Raw genomic sequence first — 25,048 nt, forward strand, 5'->3', positions numbered from 1 at the left:
TCGTCTGGATTGTACAGAAGGATGACCACTAATCAGACATGATATATGACAATCAGACTTGGTCTCTTTCTCTTCTGTTCCATCAGAGGATGAACTCTCCTTATTTTCTGCAGGTAAGTCTTTAATGTTTTGGTTACCACTTAAGCTTATTTCCCTTTTGCTCCCCTTCTCCCTTTCCATGGCACTTCTTTTTCTGAAGATGTATGCTTTCCTACTGCCTTTTTTGGCTTTATTCTCACTTTTGTAGGAGAAGGTTTAGCTAACAGCATCACTGGTCTCTTCTTGGCTTCTTCCTTCATGGCCCGTTAGGCTGAGCTTACCTTTCTCTTCAGCATCTTGGCAGTAAACAGGCATACAAGAGCCTTCTCAAAGTTACACTGCCTGACTGCCACAGCTTCCCCCACCCAAGGCTGAATATTTGTAAAGAAAAAAACTTAATTTGGCTCACAAATCTGGTAAGTGGAAAGTTAAACAATGTGAGGACATCTGGCTGAGTCGCAATATGGTAGAGAAGCAGGAAGGGATATAATCACATGCAGACAGAACCAAGCATGAGAGGTGGTCTTACTTTATAACAACCTGCTCTTGTGAGAATTCATCCAATTCCATGAGAATCACATTTATCCCTTCCAAGGGTAGTGTTCCCGTGGCCTGATCACCTTCCACTAGGCCCCACCCCTTAAAGACCCAACACTTCTCCATATCATTACACTGAGACCAAGCTTCCAGTGCATGACCTGTAAGGGACAAATAGTATCCAAGTCACAGTAGTAATTCTGACCGGCAGGGGGGAGAAACAGTGTTACACAGCTAGTGGGCAAGAAGAAACCTACACAGTCCAGTTGAGAAAAGAAGGTTGTCTAATCTAAAAATGGAACCACAGGAATGGGAAATGGGCAGAAAATGGAGATATTGCAGAGGTAAAAATTGAAGGCAGGTTACTAATTAGTAACCAGGGCTCAGCAGAGAGAGAGTAGTGAAAATTAACTCAGAAGCCTGGTTTACACTTCATAAATGATAGAAAATAGATTTCAACTGAACAGTGAAGAAGGTGGGGAAAAACAGGGAAAGAAAGAGAAGGAAGAGAAAGAGGGAGGAGGAAATCTGTTCTGAACTTTCTAAGTTTGAAGTGTTTATGGTACTATCAGGTGATAATGTCCAGTAAGTGGAAGAAAATGCAGGTTTAGAGTTTAGAGGATGGTCAAGGCTTTGGTTATTATACCAAAGTCATAAAGTTTTAATTGAAGCTGTGTGAGTAGATGAAAACACTAAAAACAGAGGTAAGATATAATCTCAAAGAAGGAAAACTAGCTATGGAAAGTACCAAGAGACAGGAGAATAAGCAGATAATGAAGGAGACACAAAAGAAGTGGCTAGCCAGATGTAGTGGTTCATACCTGTAATCCCAGCACTCGAAAGGCCAAAATAGGAGGATCATGAATTCAAGGCCAACCTGGGCTACATGGGAGACTCTATCGAGAGGGGAGAGAGAAAGAGAGAAGGGAGGTGGAATCCAGTACAAAGTCACAGAATCCAAGTGAAGAATAACTTCCAGGAAAACAATTGGCAATTGAACAATTGTCCCAACTGGACAATTGCCTGGTCAGAAAGGGCAGTTACCAGCAACATTTACATTCCTTTTTTTTTTAATCTTCTGCAAAGATCAGCTAGAACTTTTGTTCAAAAAAATCAGTTTTTTTAGAAATTATTTGCTGTCAAGAGAGGCAAATACCACAAAGATATGGAGGGTGAGAGTCAGGGATGATACATAATGAATGATTAGGAAATCACATGTATCCCTCTAGAAACACCTTTCAGCAGAAAAGGGTAATCAGGTGCCATGGAAAGAGTAAGTTAGAGAATGGAATTTTTTTTGGAAAAGACACTTTTGAGGAGCATTTTTTGAAGAAAGAGGGGGGCAATAAAGAGGGGAAATTTGAAGCTTCATGTAGAAAAGGAAATAAATCCTTGTATGAAATGAGGGGTAAAAGGGAGACAGAAGAAAATGAATTTAGGAGCACAAATGTTAGCCTTGAAAATTCAGAAGCAGGGCTCTATCTTCTAATACAGAGGGGCAGGGGGCAGTGGTGACAAATAGAGAATAAGGCTCTCTGAGAGATGCTAAAGAGACTAGAGGGAAGGTGAGAGATCTCAGTTTGAATGGTTCAGGGGATAACTGAGTTTAGGAATGGTTTGGAAAAAAAAAATCTGTGAAAATCAATCTTCACTTTCTTCACCAAACCAGGAGTTTTTTTATTCTTCAATCTTAAGTCTCAGACAGAGATAGATGAACTTGTCTACATCAATACTTTCAGGAGCTCCCAACACAAAAGAAGTTACATCTGGACCCCTAAACCTTAACATTTGTAGAGCAAACTCACACACCGGGTTGTTGTAGAGAATATTACTCATATACAAATCCTAGACCCCTAGCTCTCAGAGGGGTCCCAGAAGTTCATCTGAAAACATATACAATACACACAAGACAACACAGACTGCCTCAAAAATGCACAAATTCACCATGCTCTGTAGAAAAAATTCAGACACCAGAAGGTCTACCATGGTGGGGAAGAGATGACCACAGTAGATGACTGGCACAATGAGAACTGAAGGGTGGTTCACAGGGCACAGCCAGAGGAAAAAGGAAGTTCCAAAAATCTTCTCCAGTCTTGGACTAGCGGAGTAGTTCAAGTGGTAGAGTGCCTGCTTAGCAAGTGTGAGACCCTGAGTTCAAATCCCAGTACCACACAAAAAAAAAAATCTCCACTCTGATTCAACATATAAAATAGTACATTGCTGTTAGGATCTTTGCATCCAGTTCCCAGAAGGATAATTTTAAACCAAGAGGTTCATCTCAGCAAAAGCAAAAGTTTTGTGGTCCTTTGAGCACATCAAGTCCCATATCAAGTCCCATAGGCTCATGGTCCATTTCAGTGACACCAGCACATATTTCAGATCCTTGGATTTCACCTTGAATCCTTTTGCATTGAGATTATTCTAATCACTAAATGCAGCAAGGAGGAAGCAATCATAAACTGTGGCAAAGAAAGAAGCTATGTCCCATTGCACCCATGCCTTCTGTCCTGTTCATTTGGAGGTTTTCATCAATTGCAATTTAGGGTTCCCACTCACCTTGAGGAACAGCCCCTCTCCAGCATCTCTCTCAGCATGGGGTTGCTGAAAAGCAGAATGACGGAGTGCACTGCTATGCACAGATGAATTACCACCTGCCACATCCAGAATCCAAGTTCTTGAACTGGAAATGTGCCAACAGAACTTAGCACCAGTGACAGAAAAGAGGAGGTGAACAGGATGAAGAAAGAGAAGAGAACAAGGAGAGCTCTTCCATGGGACAGGAGTGGGGATCCTTGAAATCCTGAGATGGTCAGCAGGGTTTTCTTCATGTGTCTTCCCAGAGATGTGAGGAGCAAAACCATGAAAATGAGAAAGACAGCAAAAGGCATTGTCCACATAATCATTTTTGGAAGGAAGAAGTTGAATTTTTCAAATGAGAGTCCTAGGCTATTGCCAGTAACATTCCAAGATTGCCAGTTGCTTCTTAAATAGTCCTGATATATTATCAGGTTACCTATGAAGGATAGTATGCTATTCAAGCTAGATAATCCTACAGAGCTAAACAGCATCCGTGGTACCCACCTAGGCACATTATACTTTAACCGGATGAAGAAAGGGTGGGTTAAGTTTGCAATTTTCACAATAGAAGAAACCAAGCCAGGTACAGAACCATAAGGTGATAGCATTCAGGAACTCCCAGAGGAAACTTAGGAGCTGCATTGCAGGATTGTATGGGAAGACTGTTGGGTGCAGGAAAATATAAACAGTCTTACCTATCACCACCCACTGCAGACAGAAGCGAGAGGCTGTTAGGCTGATCAATAATTTATTATAAGGTGACAACATTCTCTGTAGCAACCATTTCTTGCCCAGTGCTGCAGTGATAAAGCCATTGACCACTGCTGCTATCAGGCACAAAAGGAGCAAAATGATAACTAAAATGATGACTCTCTTATCAGTCAGACATTCTGGAACCCTATGATATCCACTCATTTCTCCTGTGGAAAAAAGTGGCCCCAAGGTGTCAAGGGCCATGTCTGTTGGATTGCTGTAAAGTCTTGTATAATATGCCTATCTCTCTAGCTGCCTCAAGTTGCAGTGGTTAAAGCCAGAGCAGAGGATGAAGCTAGCTGAGGAAGAAGAAAACGATTCCTCTCTTCAGAATATATGCAAATACTGTTAAGGCTAAGTTTCCAAAGTCCCCTGCCTGCCTGTGAATTTGCCTGCTCTCCTGCCTTTTCCCTGCCCATTGTCAACATTGGTGTGGATAATATATCGGGCTCTTGCATTTGTTGTCCTTTACATAGGCAGTCACATTACTCTAAGCTGATACCTAAGACATGGCCACACACCTGGGGAAGCTCCATGATGAAATCCATAGGACATGCTTCCTACTGAGAGTCAGAGTTCAAGTCCATGGTGGGAGAGAAGGCTGATTGTGATGTTCCAGGCATTGTTCTAAGTGCTTTCTGCAGTATTCAGTTCTCAAAACAGCTCTACGAAGTAGGCGCTATGATAATACCTCTTTGACAACAGAGGTTAACATAAATTCTACTACTCCAGCATCCAGCATCATAAAGTAGAACACAGCAGACAATTATATATGATGGAGGCAAATTATTTTCAAAATTTCAAAAATATTTTATAAGTAGTGGCCTTTTATGGCATCTCACAGAAGACCCCCCCACACCCAGATAGCTATAACAGAAGTAGGATTTGGCAGAAAAAGCCCTGACCTAGGAGCCAAGATAGGCTTCAGTCCAAACCCCACTCCTCACTGTGAGTTCTTGGATATGCCAGTTAAGCCCTCTGTGCCTCACTGTGTCCATACATAAAATGTGAAAATCATCTGCTCTGATTCACAGAATCTCAGTTTTTACACTGCACAAAGACATCAAAGATAATTTTACAGGTGAGAGAAATAAGGCCTAATTGTAGATTAAGATTCCCATAAAAGTCACAGAGAAGACCAAGAACCACACTAATTCCAGGACCAGGGATCTTTGTCATAGTCAACAGCATAATTTATAACCCCATCTTCATCTTTAGCTGAAGTCAGAAGACTGGGTTTTAGTCTCATACTTATGGATTCACAGTATAGACATCTTATCCCTCTAAACACCTCTTTCTTCACCTATTAAAAATGAGGCTAATAAATGTGATCTTAAATGTATGAAACTGTTTTGAAAATGCATCAGGGATACAGTGGAGGTCCAGAGCATCAGATGTTAGACCATCTACATTAAGCAGAGGAGGGTGGAATAATCAAACACTATATTCTCTATACAATTGAGCTTCAGAGAGTCAAAGAAAAAATTTAACAATCAACACCCATATGAGCATAGGCAGGTTAATGTGTTACAGGAAAATAAGCAAACAGAAATTGTTCTAGGTCAGTTATAAAAATACTGAAGGCTCAGAATCAAATAACATAAGAATGAGGAAGTTTTCAACGGTCACTCATGCCCGGCCAACATCATGGTTCACCAGTTCCATGAATAGAACCCCCACAAGGACAGACGAAAATGCAGAATATTCAGTATCTTTTTCCAGTTCCTAGTGTACCTCTAGGTAGAATTGTTATTCCAACACAGGGGCCAACTATAGTAAACACTCAGTTACTGAGTAAAAGAAAGAAGATGAACAAAGGTAATACCTGACTCTGACTTCTTGTGAAAATGCAAATATCCAGGGAATCGAGTTCCTAACTACCTTCTTCCTTGCCCTGGTTCCTCTGGATGACTTCTGGCTGTTTTCTCTTGGAACTTGGAGAAATGAGGTAAACTGGGTGGGGGGTAGGGGGGTTGCTTATAACTCTGGTGTTTGGCCAGCCACAAACCACACCATATGAAAAACTCATATACTTTCCATCTATCTTCTATACCTTCAATGGCTCATAAAGTGAGAAAAATATGCAATTAACCCTCAATTCATTTAACAACCATTTTTAAGTATGTCCTATGCCATAATAACTCTATGAAAGCACTGGGGCTGCAACAATGAATTAGATATCCAACCTCAAAATGCTTTCAAGTACTAATCATAAGCCACAAACATATACCAGGCTCATATACGTGCAGATTACGTTGATCCAAAAGGCTGAGTAGTCATTTGTACTTAAATATATAATATGTTACATGGTGATTTTGTTGTTGTTTGTGGTTTTTGTTTGTGGCACTTTGCTTTCTCATATTTAGATTTATTTTCCTAAGTAGAAGCTAAGTTTAGGAATTTTTAAATATTTTTAGCCTTTATAAATCATGAAGATGGTTGGATAGGAACCCAAAATAGGTTTTCTAGATGGAAAATTATCAACTCCATATTGTCTATCAGAAAGATTTAAAAAACAAAGAGAGTTACCTGTATGCTGTGGTTCTGTACATTATGTATCATCTTATTCCCACCCCAATAGTGCAATAACAGCAGGACCCCCATCATTGTGGGACAAATAAGATGCTATCTAACATGGTGGAGGACTTCAAAACATTACTAAAGGGTGGAAATGTGATTATGTCAAGAATGATTAGATAAGTTTGGGTACCACAAAGGATTCACGTGAGGGAATGGTGGCTTATTGGGCTGAAAAGGTAAGCTGAAGGGAAACCACAGAAAGCCTAGGTGGTCAGGATGAGATATTAGATTTAATGTCTAGCCAAGACATGTTTTTGGCACTTATGAGTTAGAGCTTAGAAAAACAGGTTGAAAACAACCATCAACTAAGAATTCCTAAGATAAGCTAACTAGACCCAGCATAACTCAAAAGACTGTGAAAACATGGCAGAATGTGAGAGTTGCATCACCACATCTACCACACCCAAAAACCTTCAGTAAAGTGCTGGAGTTCTGGCCAAAGGAAAGAGTCTTCCATATGCTCACAGTTGAGTAGAAGGAATGGAGCAGAGACTCCTGATGTTCCTGCCTTTGCTGCCTCCACCCGACACTCTTCTGGCTTGAGCCTCAAGAGTAAGTCACCGTTGTTTATTATCATTCTCCCTATTAGAAAGTCATTGTGTCACTGATGTTGCTGCAGTGAAGAAGAAAAACCCTTTGTGACTGATGATTAGAATAATATGTGTTCATAGTTAGGCTGTAAGAGTCTATGAAATTAATTTCAAATCTAGCCTTAGTACCAGTTTCCCACAGATCCCTCTGTCCTGCCTCCCCTTCACTCTACTCTTCCAGCATGTGAGAATCTACTTTTTAAAAAATATTGATTTTATTTTTGAAGTAGCATACATTAATATGAGGGTATTTCATTGTGATAATTCTTAATTATCTTTTTCCAAGAGAAAACTCTTTACCCTATCACGTCTCTTCTCTCTCTCTCTCCCTCTCTCTCTCTCTCTTTCTCTGTTCCTATAGCTCAAACTACAGCTAACATTGAGCCATAATGTTTTGGGACCTCAGCTTCCCAGGATTATTGAACAATTTACCAATTATTTATTTATGACTTCTGTTCTGTCCTGTTATTTTGACAACTTCAAACATACACATCTCTCTTAACAAATCTGCTTTTTTCCCGATGTTTTGTAGTCTGTTGGTCACCATACTTTCTTATAATAAACTTCAGCAAACATGCATCCTGCCATAATATCCTAATGATATTTGGAGATAAGGCTTTGACAAGGTAATTATGTCAAAAAGGTGAAGCCCTGATGAATGCAGTTAACTCACTTAAAGAAGAAATGCAAAATGTCTTTCTCTGCCATGTGAGAATATGGCAAGAAAATGTCTATATGCAACCTGGAAGAGAGCCCAATCCTGTTGGCACCCTGAGTTTCAAGTTCTAGTACTGTGGAAACTAAATAAATAAGTCACTCATCTTGGTATTCTGTTACAGAAGCTTGAGCTGACTGGGACACTACTATATGCACATTTATTATTAGTTATATACATGAATTACTTTACTAATATATTATGTATATCATAAAAATATAAACCCAAAATAGGAATTTGAAGAAGATAAAAACAAATGAAAATTGAAGTTATACACTTTACTTCTCATTCCTTGTACCTTCTTTCACATACATTATTAAGGAGCTACCTCCTGGGTAAGCAGCGACAAAGGGTAGGATTATCAAAATTAAAAATTATTGCATAACCAGGCATGGTGGCACCTAACTTTAATCCCAGCACTCAGGAAACTCAAGAGGATTGCAAGTTTAAAGTTAGCTTGAGCTATATAGTGAGATCTTGTCTCAAAAAACCAAGGCTGAGGATGTAGCCCAGTGGTAAAGTGCTTTCCCACATGCAAAATGCCCGGGGTTTGATCCCCAGCACGGCAAAAAAAAGGAAAGAAAATGCTGAGAATTTTCTTTGTTGTCCATCTGTCTTTGGTTAGCCAAAACCCAAAACACTTCTACATCAGATAATTTCTTTTAATTCAACATGTAGTAAACCCATGAAGTCATGCATAGGATCTGTAGTAGTACTCATGTGTTCTCAGTCTTCCATGGTATCAATCTGAAAAAGCCTCATGGATGGAATCATTCCTAAGCATAGCACAAAAGATAGGAAGGGCAAAGAGTGATAGAGGAAGGGAGGAAAGGGAGGAAGGAAATAAGGAAGGTAGGAAGGAAGGAAGAAAGGAAGAAAAAGGTGGAAGGCAAGGATGTCTGGGAAGATGGAAAGAGGATGTACTGTAGGGAGTCTGAGCTGCAAGCACAGCAGTGGCTGGGGAATCTATGCCAATAAGAACAACTTTAATCTGCCCACAGAGACAACTGATGATAGTTACAGGTCTTCATAAAGGCGTACAGACAAAAATGGTGCTTGATGAGTATTGTTACAGTTGCTTACATGGAGAGACCTATGAGGAAATTAGGCCATTAACTAAGGCTAAGGTTATTTGGGACTCAAGAAAGAGGAAAATGAAAAGAGAAAATACTCAAACATTATAAATTCTTGCTACATATGGGATAATTCATCACAGTATTGGTTTTTGAACTGATAACTTGAGAGTGGAACCACCCTTGGTACAGGGCCTTCAAAACCTTACGAGCTGGCAGCATATAGATCTTAAAACTTCCTCCTGAGAGCCTTTCTCAGCTTGGGACTGCTGAGCACTAGAATGACAGAGTGCAGGGAGATGCAGGCATAGGTTATCAATTCTTTGGCCCAGTACCAGAGACTCTGGATGGGTGTGATGCTCACGATAGAAATGACCATAGACAGGAAATACATTGTGTAGAAGATAAGGAAGAAGGCAAGTGACTTCAGGGCCATGGTGTGCGCCTGGGTGCTGGAATCATAAGGCCCGCGTCTACAGTCTCTCATGTGTCCCACATGCCGGGACAGTGAGAAAATGAGCAAGACAATGGACACCAGGAACATGAAGAAAGGAGTGAGCCACATAAGCACTCCATGGGACAGATAATAATGCCGATAGAAGATCAATGTCTTATGACCAAAGGTACAATTTCCATGGGAAAAATGAGCAGCAATTGTATTCCCACTGGCTGATATAATGGCTGACAGGCCACTGATGATCAAGGAGCCCAGCAGCAGCCTGGGTATTAATCGAGAAATCCTCCACTTCAGCCAAAAGAAAACATGGTAGGAGAAGGAGGAGATCTTCACACAGTAGAACATGGCAAGCCAGGTAGTAAGCCACAAAATGAGAGTGTTGATGAAGTCCCAGAAAATGCCAAAAAAGTTCACTTGGTAACAAAAGCCAAAGAATTCCAAGAAGTTGTTCAGAGTGGCTGACCCATGCAGACAGAACCGGGACAAAGCAAGACAGGCTATAATCATGTCAGTTGCCTGTGGTGCCTGGCTCCGCATCCACTCCCTGCCCAGCACAATGGCCATGAAACCATTTTGTAACATAGCAACCAACGACTGCAGGCAAAAGATGACCATGAAGATCAATGTGGGAATGGGGGGCATCTTCTCCAGGGAAAGTCTGTTCAGACTGGCTCCTACCACAGAATGCTGGGATGCATCTGCAGCCAAATCACCCTGTGGAGACCAGAGATTCAGAAACCCCTCTCCCTGGATGCAGGCAAAAGTCCAGCCACCAATCAAGCCCCAGTCCTCCAGGATTTGAAATGAGGATAACTGAGAGATCCCTTGGCATGCAAATCTCTCCCAGCTCAATGACACCTGTCTCTATTTGCATAACCTGCATTTGCCTATTCTTTAGCACAACCAGGTGCAGGATACTGGCTCTAAGGGTGACTGAAAATACCCTTATTTTGGCCATTGTTTCTTAATTGTACTATTTCCTTCTTAACTTTTCTTCAGAAGATGCTCTTACCCTTATTCCCTCCCTGAAGCACACACCTTTCCCTTACCCTTCATGTCCTAGATAAACTTTATATTTGGTAGCCTCTAGATGCTGCATTTAGGCTCACCTCCTGGGTGAGTGGAATAGAAAGTCAGTCATAGGTGCAAGTCTTGGAATTACCAAGAACAATCACTTCAGTCACTGACTGACTTCTGATGCTGCCTAAAAGTTCACTGACAGGCTCCATATTGGAGTCTCCAGCTGCAGTGTGAATTTCCCCAAAGCATTAACATGAAATCTGTTAGCCATTAATGCCTTAACTCCAGTACATTGGAGAAACCTAAATTCATCATTTCCTAAGAAAGCTTTGGGGAAATGAGAGAGAACTGATAAGTCATAATGAGAAAGAAGGAAAAGTGGCCCAGAAAGTACATCACAATAGGAACCAAAAAGCAAGAGTTGGAAGGTGGTGGTATGTCAAGAGGAGTTCAGGCAAGGCCTGGTGTCTCAGGCCTCAATGACACCCATGTGTAACCCAAGCACCCAGGAGGCTGAGGCAGGAGGATTGAGAGTTTGAGGATAGCCTGGAATACACAGTTAGACTTATTTTCAAAAATAAGTTTTTAAAAGAGAGAAAGAAAGAAAGAGGGAAGCTCAGCTGGCCCACAGGAGGGACTGCCTGGCATAGGGTGAGCCCTCTCACACAACAACACTGAAGATAATAACAATAAACCTGCCAGGAGACCTTGCCATTCATAAAGTGACTTATGTCACACAGGTTATATTTTGCCTTTACCACCAACAACACAAAGTAACATTGATTTGCATCGTCCAACCAGGTCTAGGAGGACATGAAGAAGGGTCCAATTAAAGTTGAATGTAAAAGGAAAAAGAACCTATACACACAAAATACTGGAAAAATGAAAGGGAAAGAGCGAACCGGGAGAAGGAAGTAACATAAAGCAGAAATATGGGTGGACAAGCACGGAACAGAATCCCCTGCCAGAGAGACCCCGGAGTCAGGGTCCTCCCCCAGGATGACTCACAGAAAATGGCCTTGCTACTGACTTTAAATGGTCTCACTCTGGATTGCACATATGAGCAGTCTATATATGAAAGACAAAAGAGAAATGAAAACAAGGGCAAGCACTTGTAGCAGGGGTCACAGGGAAAAGAAATGCAGCTAACTCACAAATACAGCATTTGATTGAAGAGGTTTGTTTTTTAGTAAATGTTCAAAAGATTATCAAAACAGCAGATAATTCAAGTGGATCAACTGCTTGCAGCCAGCTCCAGTGTCTTGACTCAGTTCTTTGCAAGGTTCTCTCTAGCTTCTCTTGAAGACAGCAGCAATGTTTCACAATATTTGGCTGTTCTTGAAATCCATGGGCAAGAGGCCAAGTTCATGATGTCATCAGCAAACAAGTTGGGGCCATGCTACTAATGCCCTATTGTGGCCACATGTGACCAAGTATAAAATGTGTGCTCACAGGCACCTTCATGTTACTTGCACAGTCACCACAGTATACACCTGTCCAGAATCAGACTTTTCCTTTCCTCCAGTTGACAGCTCCTCATCATGAATGTTTTCTGATGTCTCCATGCCCTGATTAAAGAAAGTTGAATTCCCCCAGGCACCTGTTCCTCCTCAGGGCTCCACTCAACATGTCTCTTGGAGATCCCCTGGCCAATTTACAGTCAGTCTCCCAAGGAGACCAGGGGCAGGACAATGGCTTTTGTGGTTTTTTCAAGAGTCCAGCTCTTGAAAAACAAGAAACAGCAATCAAAATACTAGCTGTTTCGCATAAAAGTTTGACTCACATTTATCTTTCCTAAAGTTGTCTTGTGAAGCTGGTAGGTTCTTTTCTGTGGCACAGTTGGCAGTATTTTTTTAGGATGATACCTGAGTCCTCTGTGAGTTGATGCTAACGTCAAACAGGTAGCAACAGAAGGCTGGATTCCAGGCGGAAGATTCTGCAAAGAGAAACTTGCACTTTCTTCATTTTGATTCTCTACACTAGTAAAGGTTTTTGTTTGTTTCTATTCATTACTTTTGTTTTGTTTTGCTTTCTTATTACTATTAAGAATGCATTAGATCATCCCAACACATGTGAAAACACATTTCAATTTAAAGGGTCTGTAAATCTTGTTGCTCATTCAGCACTGGACCTCTGAGGCACATGCAGTGATACATACTTCCATATTCTTACAAGGTTTCATCAGGTAACTGATGGCCTGTGCCAGGGAAAAGTAGAAGGAAGGAAATAGCAATGTTTTTAATGGCTACATTGCATATAAATATTAAGCAAAGTCATGCATAAATTTAATAATTATTTCCCTACAGAGTAAACTCTAAATATTTTTTTTCTGGTCCTGCAGACTTCCGCTCATGCTTATATTTAGGTAAATGTTTAGAACAAAACATTGGCTCTAATAGCAATTCAGTATAAAGTAAATTTTAGCATTCTGAAAGTAAATTTGAGAATTTCCATCATCCTCAATTACCAAGCTATATAGCTGGGTGTGGTGTTACAGGCCTGTACTGTCAGCACTCGGGAGGCTTAAGGCAGGGGATCTCAAACTCAACACCAGCCTGGGCTGCAGTATTAGCAAGAACCTGTCTCAAAAAATAAAAAGATTAAAAATCTAAAATGATCAAAAATGAAAGAAGAAAGCAAAATGTGTAAGGACAGTTAGTATCATTTAATAGTAATACATTTTTCACATTTGCCTTTCAAATTAAAAAATGAGACTTTGAAGTTATTTTTATAATTATAAAATTAGCCTGCAAGGAGTTTCAGAGTTCACTTTTGTTCTAATCTTCACAATAATTATTTCTCTCTTTCTTGTACCACTTGAGCAATTAGGAACAATAACATTGACCTCTAAAAGAATCAATCAATACCTTCTTCCACAATGTCACAAACTTCATTCAATATCCAAAAACAGGGAAATCAGGTCTTCTAGAGGGATAAACCATGTCCAACAACTTCTAAATTAGTAGTTCACAAATCATGGTTCCCAGGGGAAGGGAAATCAAGGGTAAAAAGAAAACAGAAAGCAAAAACTAGCCTTCTTCAAACACAGCTGTTCTGTTTATAGCTATTTTATATACTGAGTTCCCACTGAATATTTCAAAGTCAAGATCCATTCTTTTACAAAGTCCTTGATCAAAAGCCAACCAGAGAGAGGCACAGGACAGATGGAATCTATGTATTTTCTTTCATTCTCTTCTTAAAACATCTAAATTAACTCTAAAGTGATTTTTAAAAATTTTAGGGCATTGGCTGGTGAACTGGCTCAAGAGGAAGAGCAACTGCCTAGCAGAAAAAAAAAAATAGGTTCTCAATCCATAAAAACAGAAAATGTGAAAAACAAAATCATTTGGGAAGCTGAAAAGTAGATAGAAGAGTGGCCAAAGACATAGCAGATCTGTGAGAATTGCATCCAACAGGAGTGGAAGGAAAAGAATGAATAACTTTTAGGATTTGTAGCACTAGCTGCCTCTGGTAGAAAATGGTTAAGTCAGTTTAAGATAAATATTCCAAATTCTGGAGTGTAGGTCAGTAGTAGAGGGCTTACCTTGCATCCATGAGGCCCTGGGTGTGATCACCAACACACACACACACACACACACACACACGCAAATCAGATTCTTAGATCAACTCCCACCTGGTCCATAACCCTGGGGAAAGAGGGTAAAACAGGATCTCTAAGCTACATGTATACCAAGCACAGTTTAAGCAAAGGTACAATACCAAAAACAGGGAGATTAGGTGAACAAATGTGGTTTCCTCACTGAAGGAAAATTAAATCTGACCTAGAATTCTCTATCTCTATACTCAAATGCAATTATAAATTACAATGGTTCAATTTACGGTTTTTTGACATTATGTTTGTGTGAAAGTGACACAAATTTTGTAGAAACCATGTTTTGAATTTGGATTTTTTACATTTTCCCAGGTTGTGATGCCCAGCAGTTGCCTGTCAGCCACACAATCACAGGACACAAACAACCAGTACTCTATAGTGTGCTGGACTAATAAGATATGGTGTTCAGTAGGTTATGTTATTAAATGCATCTTTGACTGACAATGTTTTCAATTTACAATGAATTTATTGGGATGCGATGCCATCATAAGTCAAGGAGCTGCTGCAACAAGGAGCAGTTGCAGACAAGCAACTTCTTTTTTGAAGTTTATTTTCTATGTCCTCTATTCCTGGAACCAATTGGAGAATACCCTCTTCCAATGCTAAAGAGTATGCCAAGATAAGGGAACACACAGTACAGGCTATACAAGATCTGAGGTGAGGGAGTGGCAAAGGGCATCTCCAGGATTATCATAAAGGTAGAGTTCAGCCCTGAAGGAGGTGTGCTGAGAATGGGGACAAGTCCAAGCTAGAGTAGAACATGAGGTTCCTAGAGGAACACTCTCAAATAAAATTTAAAATACCTGATGAGTCCAAAATTGTTGAGAAAGATTTAGACCAATGATAAAGGACTTGAGAGTGAAAAGCACACAAAACAAGACAATAGTTAAATCAAAAGAAAATAAAAACATACAGAAAAGAAAAAAGTAATTTTCATTTAATACACAGTTTCACCATGAATAGAACTTATGTTGACATACTATTTTAAACACTGAATATGGATTTAATCAATATTGCTACAAAACTACTTTGAAAAGCCAGGAATAGAAAGTGCATGCCAGGGAGGTGAGGATGAGGAGGAACTAAAGTTTCATATTCGATGCGGAAACTATGTTCCATATTGAAAAATCTAAAACAGCCATGCAGGTGTATAATTTAGATGCAAAGACATAAACACACATGCACAGGTACGCATGTGCACACACCAGCTACAAGAGGTGAAAGTAGCTGCTGGGGAAAGAGGGAAATGAAAGAGGATGGGAACAAGAACCACTATTTTTTTTCCAAAACAAATCTGGTGGGAATATCTGGCTCTTGGACTGGAAGTACATATAACTTAGACAAAAACCATAAGGAAAAGTGAGAAAAGGCAACAAGAGGAAGGTTACATGCAAAAATAGTCAAATTGCACTTCCATGGTGTTTGTTAATGGAGAGCCCCTAGAAGTAAGGATTCATTTTCTTCTTGCAATTAAATTTGGACTGCTGTTCTCCATGAACAGAATCATAATGATCTAATACTCATAATCTTATTAAAAATCTTCCAAGTATGTATTTTTCATAATCATTTAGAGGAAGAAAGGGCAGAAGTTAATATGAGTCATGTTACTAACATGGCTTAATCTTCTTGCTTAAAGAAAAATCATAATCCAAGATTCCAATTTTCCAAATAATTCTTCTCCTGATTCTTTTCTTCTCCACTGTCCTCTGCCTTGCCCCTCCTCCCATCCTGGAAAAGCCCCATACACACCATTCACCATCACACCCCTTCCTGGAGGCACAGGGCTGAGAGTAGTGTTGGTGGTTAGCAGATGGTGAAACATTGTCTTGGGGAGAAGCCAAAATGTGGTGACCTACATAGCATTCTTAGGTAGTTCTGGGAAGTGGAAGATAAAATAAAGAGGCAAATGAAGAGGCGGCACCTACTATCTTCCCAAAATAATTTGGAAAATCACACATTTCCCCTTGAACTCAAGGTGGAAGAGGAATTTATAAAAATCCTCCCAATCGTCCAGCTTCTCTTGAAAATCCCTACAGAAAATCCCATCATTTTCTTTGCCTGCATGTGCACAAATGAAGAAAAGAGGGATTTCAGTGTTGCATTTCTAATTGGGTAAATGTAGAGAGGAATTTCAGAGTGACTTCAGAAACACTGGGGAAGAGAATGTGAACTAATATGGGTATATGAGGGGCTCCCAGGTAAGTTGGTAGATGAATTCATTTTCTTCCCCCACATTAGGGAAGCAAAAGCAAGGATAGAAAAATACTTTTAAGGAAATCACAAGGTAGTGAAAAATAAATACAATCCAATTGAACTAACCTGTTCCGAAAGTCTAACGTGGCTGGAATTGTGTTAAGCACATTTGCAAGCATGATTTTCTCATTTAGTTTTATTTAAGAATGCCATATGTGCTCCAGTTTTGCTCTTTATTATTAGATACATAGTCTATGCCTCTCCTTTGTTCTTAGGAAAATTCAGAGACACTGCTGCAACTCCTATCTTTGCTCAGAACAGAGCATCATAATATCACATAGCTCCACAGTATTTTCCCTTGTCTAGTGGAGTCAAAAGAAACCAGCACTATCTCCTTGCCATTTCTCAGTAAATAAATCTCAAATTTCTGAACCAAAATTGCCATTCTGAGTAACTAACAACTATTTTCTCACCTTCCTATTTCTCCTCTTTCACATAATATTTCTTATTTACCACCAGGTAGCAATGGATAAATATGCTCAAGGAGGCAAACATTAGAAATAGTCTAAGAAAACAGCATGACATTCTATAAAGTTATAAAAGGAGATTGCTCGTCACAACATTCTGCAAGATAGATTAATTTAGAGTTGGTATGTTGCAAAACACATGTAGTTTAGATTCAGAAAACCTGGACTTGAGCTTTATTTTTGTCACTTTCTGTGTATAAATCTAGAATGTCTCTCCCTCTCTTTCAAACTCACTGTACAAGTATAATAATAAACACTTGACAAGATCATGAATATTTGATCAAGCAATATATATAGACATATAAAGATATTTTGTATACTGCTAAACTCTGTGTCTTCATTATTAAGTAAAAGAGGCACAATGCAGAAAAGATACTGCTTACAAAGCAAAAGAAGCACAATGCAAACCAAATACATTATCTAATATTTTCCTTTTCTGAAGGGAAACTCTCCCACCACACTCCTATTCCAAAGTCATTCCTCCTTTAAAAAAAAAAAACTGCCTTCTCTATTTCTTACTAACAAATCCAAGTCTTCTAACATGTCTCTTTAATATTTTGGATTCCTGCTTCTTTCTTTCAGAACATTCATCACCTTCATGCTTCATCTATGTTTCCTAAAAGGTTCCTCACTCATGGCATTGATCCAAAACCTAGGACTAATCCCCAAAGTTCCTTGCCAACTCAAGTTCCAGGATTCTGACTCCTCTTTCCTAGTCACTGTCTAAGAACTTTGATCCCTTTCCTTTATTTAGCATCTCTGGGACAAAGTCCAACTTTACCACCTGTCCATTTTTGCTGCTCTAACAGAATACCTAACTCTTGAGTAGTTGACAAAGAACAGAATTTTATTTCTCACAGTTCTGGAGGTCAGGAAGTCCAAGAGAATGGCACCAGCATCTGGCAGAGGTTTTCTTACTGTAGCATCCCATGGCAGAAGGCAGAAGAGCAAGAGAGGACAAGAGGGAAACAAATTCATTCTTAAAACAAATCCACTCTCATAATGACAGAACTCTCATGAACCAATCATCTCTTAAAATTCCCGCTTTTTAACACTGTTGCACTTGGAATTAAGTTTCCTACACATGAACTTTGTGGCACACATCCAAACCATACCATTGCCACTCCAAGAAATGCCTTTAAGCTATTTACAATTTTCAATATGCACAATTAAGATGCCTCACTTAGTCAAAGTCAACCCAATAATATTAGCTTCTGCTTATTTTGCTCCTATTCTGAACCTGGCATTTGTTCAAGTATTGGCATGCCTATCAGCGGGTATCCCACCAGAAATTAAACTATTCATGGAAATCATGTATTAAGTTATAGGAGATGAATCAGAATTTCTGAAGGGATCATCTTTGGAAGAGTAGGGTTAGATCTTTGAAATCCTGAGTAGGGTTAGATCTTTGTCCCTCTCCTGAGAATAGCAGAGAAGAACAACCTCCCTCAAGGAAGAGTTGGATTTGCAGAGAAAGGAGTTAAATCAGAACTCTGAGTTTTCAAACTGAACCAACAAGACCTGCTCCAACTCACATCTGGGAGTCTTCTCCTAAGGAGGAGAAAGGGAAAGTGAGACAGAAGCACTCTAGAGAAGTCACACCTCATTCTCTAGCCTAAGCATGAGACCCCCTAGTTGAAATGACATGTGCTCAGAAAGCTCATCTCTGCTTTGTTTCTAACTGCAAAAATCTAGAGGATAAAAAATGAACATCATTATTAAATCATTTCTTCTAAATAAGGATGAGTGCCACCCTCCTAAGAGGTACTTAGGAAGTTTATGTGGATGTTTCTGTTTGTCACCACCTTGGGGGTTACTACTGGCACTTTTGGTTGGGGCCAAGTTGCATCCCACACAATAAAGAATTTTCTCCCATCCAACAAGGACTTTGATTTTCCCACCAGACATTTGTGTGGGTGAAAAACATCTGAGCCAAGAATTTAACTACACTAAATATAACCACAAAGTAATTTTTGCAGTTTTAAGATGCAATGACTTTTCTAAGAATAAAACAAGCAAATACATTCAGAGACTTGGAACTTTGGTTTGAATCTTTAGCATAAATTGTTGATCGCCTCAAAGCAATCATGAAATTGATGATAACCTCATAATCTGACAACCTCAAAAACAAAGTGTACTTAAATTTGTCTGCATTTGGATTGGATCTGTGACATTTCTTTGAGTGTCTCTGTCTGCTTTGTTGTATCATCTACTGTGTTTGCTCAAGGCATTTATAGATCAAAATGAATATTATTTTATTATAAATATATTTTCTTTATATTACAGTTAAGATATTATTTTGGTTTTAAATCATACTTCACAAATTGTATTATTTATGAATTTAATTTCAGTACCATATGGAGGTCATTCTATATTTTTATAAGAAGGGGACTGTGTTAGTCAGCTTCACATCACTAAAACAAAATATCTAAGGCAATTAATTCTATGGAGAGAAAAGTTTAATTTAGCTCAGAGTTTTGGAGTTCCAAGATGCAAGGAAGGTGGCACTGATCTGACCTCTGGTGAGGGTGACAGATAGTGACACATCACAGCAAAAGTGCCTAGAGGAACAAGTGGTGACATGTCAAACGAGAGCAAAAAGAGAGGACAACTGGGGGTCCCACAATTTTTTCTGAGGGCACACCCTCAATGACTTAATGACCTCCTGCTAGGCCCCACTTCCCAAAACTTCCATCACCTCTCTATAGCACTGCCTTAGGGACAAAGTCCTAATATATGGACCTCTGGGGGACACTGCCCATATTCAAAACATAGTAAGGCAATTGTCTAGAGTAACTTTAATTTTAAAATGATGGTACACTACATTATACTAGAGAATATTCTGTCACAGTTAAAAGTATTAGCTAAGTATACTTATAACTATACACTAGTATGGGAAAAATTCTAAAAACAGTGAGGAAAACTGTTTCAGAAAAATGTATACAATGTATACATCTGATATCAGTTATATAAAAATATATACATAGAAAACATGAGCGACTGAATCATGACAATCACAGGAGTGGTGGCAACAAAATGTACCCCTCCTCAGAAGCCTAAGGGGCTATTGTCAATATTAAGTATAACACCAAAACAAGAACTCACCTTTGGGTAAGACAGCTTACCCTAGAATAGCAATACACCAGTACACTTATGTAGCCCAGTTTGGAGGAAAATATTTTGTGCATGAAATATTAATTTGTCTGCAGTCCTAAAGGTTATTTCCTCAGATCCACACAACCTGGGGGACAAATGACACATCACAATGGCACTACACTCTGTGCACCCTGCCAGCTTGGTCTGTGGGTCTCCAGGTCCAGCCCTTCGTGGGTTTTCACGCCTCCACGCAGCTGTTCAACGTTCTTCTCCCACAGCTGTTGTGTTCCCGCTGCTGCTGTCTGTCTGGGCTGCTGCCTTCCTACCCATGACCTCACTTCACCACCAGCGTCCTACAGCTCCCACACAGAGGAACAGTCTTCCCTCCAAGGAAGATGCTTTTTCCATCAATTTTGGATAGCCAATCCTTGACGTGATCACCAAGACCTGTTTCCTGTAGGAGTCATACCCTGAAAAAAGCTTCAATAGTTAGACCAGTGACCCACGATAGCTAACATACCTTCAACCTCTCTACACCTGCATGTGAGTTCCCTTCCACATAGGGATCTAAGCAATGCTCTTTACTACTTCTTTATTTTTTGAACAATCTAAATCCCAGGATCCCAAGAATTTGGTCATCACTACTAAAATATTCCTGTAAACATGATTCCTCATGTTTTTAAGAATAAACAAGAAATAAATGCATTGATTGAGATTTCAAATTCTGGTTTTAGACCACCTAGGTTTGAAGGTCACCTTTGCCATTACTAGATGCAGAACCTTGAACCTGTTACGCCGCCTCTGTGAATTTTCAGTTTCCTTATCTGTAAAATGAGGAAATGAGCAAGCCACATGGGTTCTTATAAGATTAAATTGCAATGTAAGTGCAGTGCTCAGCACAATTCTGGCTCATGACAGCATGGCAAAAAACTGTCAATGTTCTCTTAGGACCTGAAGAGGTGTGCAGAGGAAGCCTCCATTCTGACTTTCCTACACAGAAATGTTCATTTTAAAAAACTGTATGCCATCTCATTTCTTTAGTATTACCTTGTCTTATAAGTCTTCTGTAGGAAACTGAGAATTCTGAAATTAGGCTGGGTCAATTGTGACATTCTTTCTGGACAAGTAGACAGTATTCATAGAATTAATGATCCTAATGCTGAAGGGCCTTTTCAAGATCAGGAAGGCCTGCCCCTGACTTCAGGTAAGACCTTATCTTACCTGAAACCAAAAGAGATCAAACAACTTGCCTAAGGTCTCATAGCTAGTAAAGGATGGAGATCAAAGACAAAAAGAAATGGGATTAACTAATAAAACTTGGACATTTAGTCATTTTCACCATATGTGAGTATCCAAGGTTCTTGCTGTCAGACTCTCATCTCCCTAAAGGCCAAAAGTACAATAGTCATGGTTGTTCCTTGCTCTCTCTATGGGCCAGTTACAATTAAATGCTTCATAAAGATTTGTGATAAAGGTGATAATAATTATGATAATGACAGAGTAAATTCCATTTTTGGGTGTTTTTTTTTTTCTAAGAGTTTTAAGAAGACAGTAAGGGTGTATTTCAAGCTGGAAGGGTGACAAAGATGAAACAAATCCTCATGAGGAAATAAAAGGTAAGTAAAGAACTGGGTAAACTTCAGAGCCCCTTCTGGACAAATACAACCTTTTGGCAGAAGCCCAGAGCTGCAGGGAGGACTGTTGGGAGCCTGGGTGAATGGAGAGAACCTGAAAGAAGTAAAGAAGCAGATAGATAGTGACCTTTACTTTCAATCCAGCCAGACTGTTGGAAGATACAAAGCAAAACTCACATCACAGGGTAGAGGCATAGAGCAAAACATGAGGATTAGACGAGCAGACAGCAGAAATAGAACACATTAAACAGAGGGAAAAATATCACAGTTTAGCTGAAATTTTCACTTGTTCTGTTCTCCTTTCAGATGACAAGCAGCAGAGGAAAGCAAGGACTGACTCAGCATGAATAACTCTGGCATTCTGTCCTTCCAAGAAAACCAAGACTAACTCCAAAGGCACTGCATAATTGCCCAGTTTCTACATAAGTCACCATCAGGAGACAGAAAAGGAGGTCAAGGAAGTCACATCCCCTACTCCTTACAAATCTTCATAAATTTCTCAGTTAAAGTATATTGGCTGTTTTTAACCAGTGTCCTTCTCCTGAGGGCATTTGATGAGCCAAGACCTACTCCACTGTCTTCTCCCAGCTTCCCCCTTCCAGGCTTTCTGATTTCAGGCCTGTCATTCTTCACCTCCAAGCCCACTTCTGAAAGTCCTCTCAAAGGACACAACCCCAACTTGACCAAATGAAATTCTGTTTTGCCACCATTGTCTCTAAAGCATTTTTCCAGAGGGCAAAAAATTCATCCCAGCACCCTTATTTTCACACGCAAATGTGGTATTTTTAAGTCAAAATGACTGTCAATATGACCTTAGGAATCAGCTGACTGCCTCATCCTCACCTCCACAGCTAATCACCTGTTCTGTGATTCTACAAGTGAATATCACTCACCACCAACCCTCCTTCCATCCACGGCCCCAGTCTGAGCCCCTGTCCCTTCTTCCCTAGACCATTCTCTCTAAATCCAGCCTCTGCTCTCTGCCCCCATTTCCTTAATTTAGCCACTGGAGCTCAAAACACACATCTGAGCACCTGGGTCCCATGTACAAAACATGTACTGGTTCTGGATTACAGAGAGAAGAAAGTTCAAATTCTGAAAGATGGTCCCCAAAGCCAACTCTAGCCTGCCTTCCTCAGCTTATCTTTCTTTCTCCCTGATCACTTCCACCCAGCCCATCTCACCACACTTCAGGGCAGTTCTTGAATAGACGTCAGCTTCCCATTGTGTAGTTATCAAGCTGTTGCCTGCCTGGACCTGAAACAATCTCTGCTCTGCAACTCTCACCAGTCCCAGCCCATCTCACTGACAACCTACTTCAAGCCCTTCCTATCTCATTTTGACTAAGACAACAGTTTCCTCACTTTTCCCTGCTTCTGCCCCAACCCCATTCCATTTGTTCTCCACAGGCTAGCCAGAATGGTATCACAAGAAAAGTCAGAACATGCATCTCCTTTACTTGGGCCCCATCTTCCTTAAACCAGTTTTTAGAATGGCCTGAAAGGCCCTGTTTGTGCTGGTACCACCCACCACCTCTCTATTCCCATCTCTCCTGACCTAAAATACTGACCTCCCCTGCATGCCTACCCTGGGAATTAGGACTGTTTCCTGGCCTGGGTTGTTTTTTCCTCCAATAACCAACATGGCTCATTCCCTCACCTCCAATTCTCTGTTCAAAACTCACTGTGCCGATATACACAACTCTTCACGTAATTCTAATTTCTCTTGCCTGTCTAAATTCTTCTTCCAGTAAACTGGAAAACATGCTTTGTTTTTTATTAAGATTTTATCTGCCTCCTCCCCCCTAGCATGTGAACTCAGTGAGAGCAGGTCTGTGGGATTTTCTACTTTGTTGTTTACCCTTGCATCCCCAGTGCTTAGAACAGTGTCTGGCTTATAAGAGGGGCTCAGTAAACTATTTTTAGAATGAATGAATAAAAACTGCCCTATTGAAGTCATATTGCAAGCTCTAACACAAAGGTCACCTTTCCTCGTATGTATTCTGCCAGAATTAGCTCTCCATATTCCCAAGGCTGTTTATTTATTCATGCCTTTCCCAAAGTTCCTTTCATGTGGAGGCATCCTCTTGCCACAGAGGTGACAGGACCCAGAAGGTAAAGGAATCATCCGAAGAGGTTCAGTCTCAGAGAGGTTGGAAAAAATGTCCAAGGTCTTATACATGAAAGGCAGAAAGACTCTGGTCAACCCTTTCTACTAACTCCCAGTTGCTCTCAAAACAAAGTAAAACCAGGTACATTAAACACCTAGTATCAGGTTTTAATTTTGGTCTAATATATAGAAATTCCAAAGAATTATTTTAAAATAAAGAAAGGAGGAAGGGAAAGGAAGGGGGGCAAAGAGAGAGAGGGCAAGGGTAAGGAGGAAGGGAGGGGAAGGAATAGAAGAAGAGGGGAGGAGAGAGGAGGGCAAGAAAGGAAGAAGGAAGTATGAAAGAAACACTTCAGCCACTGATCTTAACCAATGCCTTGCCCTGAGGATATGGCAGCTTTAGCATAAGAATGTTTAATCAGAGTGTAAATACCTCTCTCTCTCTCTTGCTCTTAATAGACATATTTCAAGTATTGATTGTCCTTTCCTCTCAGCAGGCACTGCCTAGACAATTTCATTTCTGCTTTTTTGTCCAAAGCAGAAAACTGAAAAAACACCTCCTTGCAAGTTCCTCCTCTCTTTCCTCACCTGGTCAGAAGGGTATCATTACTGTGATGACTAAGTCAAGAAAGCTACCTTCTCACCTAACAGCCTACCCACCACTATAACAATAGAAATGTATGAAAATCCATATCACTTTCACATCAACTTGGTAAATATTCCCATGATATTCTAAGATTTTATAAGCAGAAATTACTGGTGGACTGCATACCTGGAATCTGAAGATACAAGGTGCAATCACCAACTTTGCTCACTAGGGGGCTGTCTTATTTTATGGCCTGTGGCCTGGGTCCCTTCCAAACTCAGGGATGGATTTATTATATGTCCAAATGTGTATGTATCTATGTGTATAAACTAGTAATAGTAACTTTCTAACTAGAACTTAGAAGAAATGATAAATTGCTTATTATAATCCCTTGATAAATTACTTCTTCAAGGCCAAATTTAAAAGAAATCCAATCAATGAATGCCCAATTAAAGGGTCTCATACTTACCAAATACTTTGAAAGTAAGACAATAATACAATATAACTTCTAGGACCTGTAAATTAAAAAAATAAGTGGGGTTATGTCACTTCTTCTCAGCTCTCTGTAGAAAGTGAATTCCCCAGAACTTCTAGCTAGACTAGCAATAAAATTGTATGTTTTTTAAATAAGCTAGGCTAGCCTAATCCAGAAGAGAAAGCTGGTGGTTTGTTTCAGTTATCTCCTCTCTCATGCTTGCTAAACTAAAATCAATCTTAAAATATAGCTGACTTTCTCTTCCTCTCCTGAGATCTAACCGGTAAATTTTTCCTATTGCTGTGCTCCTGGGGGGTCCTAATGTTTAACACTTGTCTCAGCTTGTTCTTATTAAATTTCTGACATGCCCCACTTCACTGAGACACATTTGTTCTCTTCCCTTCCCTCCCGCCCTTCTACTTGCCCAAGCATTAACACTGTATATTATTAATTCCTCAGGTTAGCAGTGCTGTC

The 25,048-nt window shown here is 39.9% G+C and overlaps 2 protein-coding genes across 4 annotated transcripts; both read right to left on the reverse strand.

Moving 5' to 3' along the window:
• Positions 1-1,721: 1,721 nt before the first annotated feature.
• On the reverse strand, positions 1,722-4,125 carry Tas2r60 (taste 2 receptor member 60). The gene is given in 2 exon segments (XM_020181125.2): positions 1,722-3,714; positions 3,716-4,125. Coding segments are annotated over 2 exon segments (981 nt in total). The 5' UTR covers positions 4,111-4,125; the 3' UTR covers positions 1,722-3,128.
• Positions 4,126-4,131: 6 nt separating this feature from the next.
• Positions 4,132-24,939, reverse strand: LOC109697476 (taste receptor type 2 member 143-like). 3 transcript variants are annotated; one of them, XM_074061466.1, is made up of 2 exons: positions 22,589-24,939; positions 4,132-12,277 (listed from the first exon to the last, which is right to left on the reverse strand). In XM_074061466.1, exon 2 carries the CDS (start codon positions 9,961-9,963, stop codon positions 9,094-9,096), a length of 870 nt encoding a protein of 289 aa, XP_073917567.1. In that variant the 5' UTR covers positions 9,964-12,277; positions 22,589-24,939; the 3' UTR covers positions 4,132-9,093. The 3 variants fall into 3 exon arrangements, with proteins under 3 accessions (XP_073917567.1, XP_073917566.1, XP_073917565.1); XM_074061465.1 differs by having other exon boundaries at positions 4,132-17,591; XM_074061464.1 differs by having other exon boundaries at positions 4,132-20,240.
• Between the last annotated feature and the right edge of the window lie 109 nt (positions 24,940-25,048).

The sequence above is a fragment of the Castor canadensis genome, chromosome 2 (assembly GCF_047511655.1).
Source record: "Castor canadensis chromosome 2, mCasCan1.hap1v2, whole genome shotgun sequence".
In the NCBI taxonomy this organism is placed as follows: Eukaryota; Metazoa; Chordata; class Mammalia; order Rodentia; family Castoridae; genus Castor; species Castor canadensis.

What these genes read in the sequence shown, in the direction of transcription:
- LOC109697476 (XM_074061466.1), bottom strand. Translation starts at nt 9,963, where the DNA reads ATGCCCCCCATTCCCACATTGATCTTCATGGTCATCTTTTGCCTGCAG.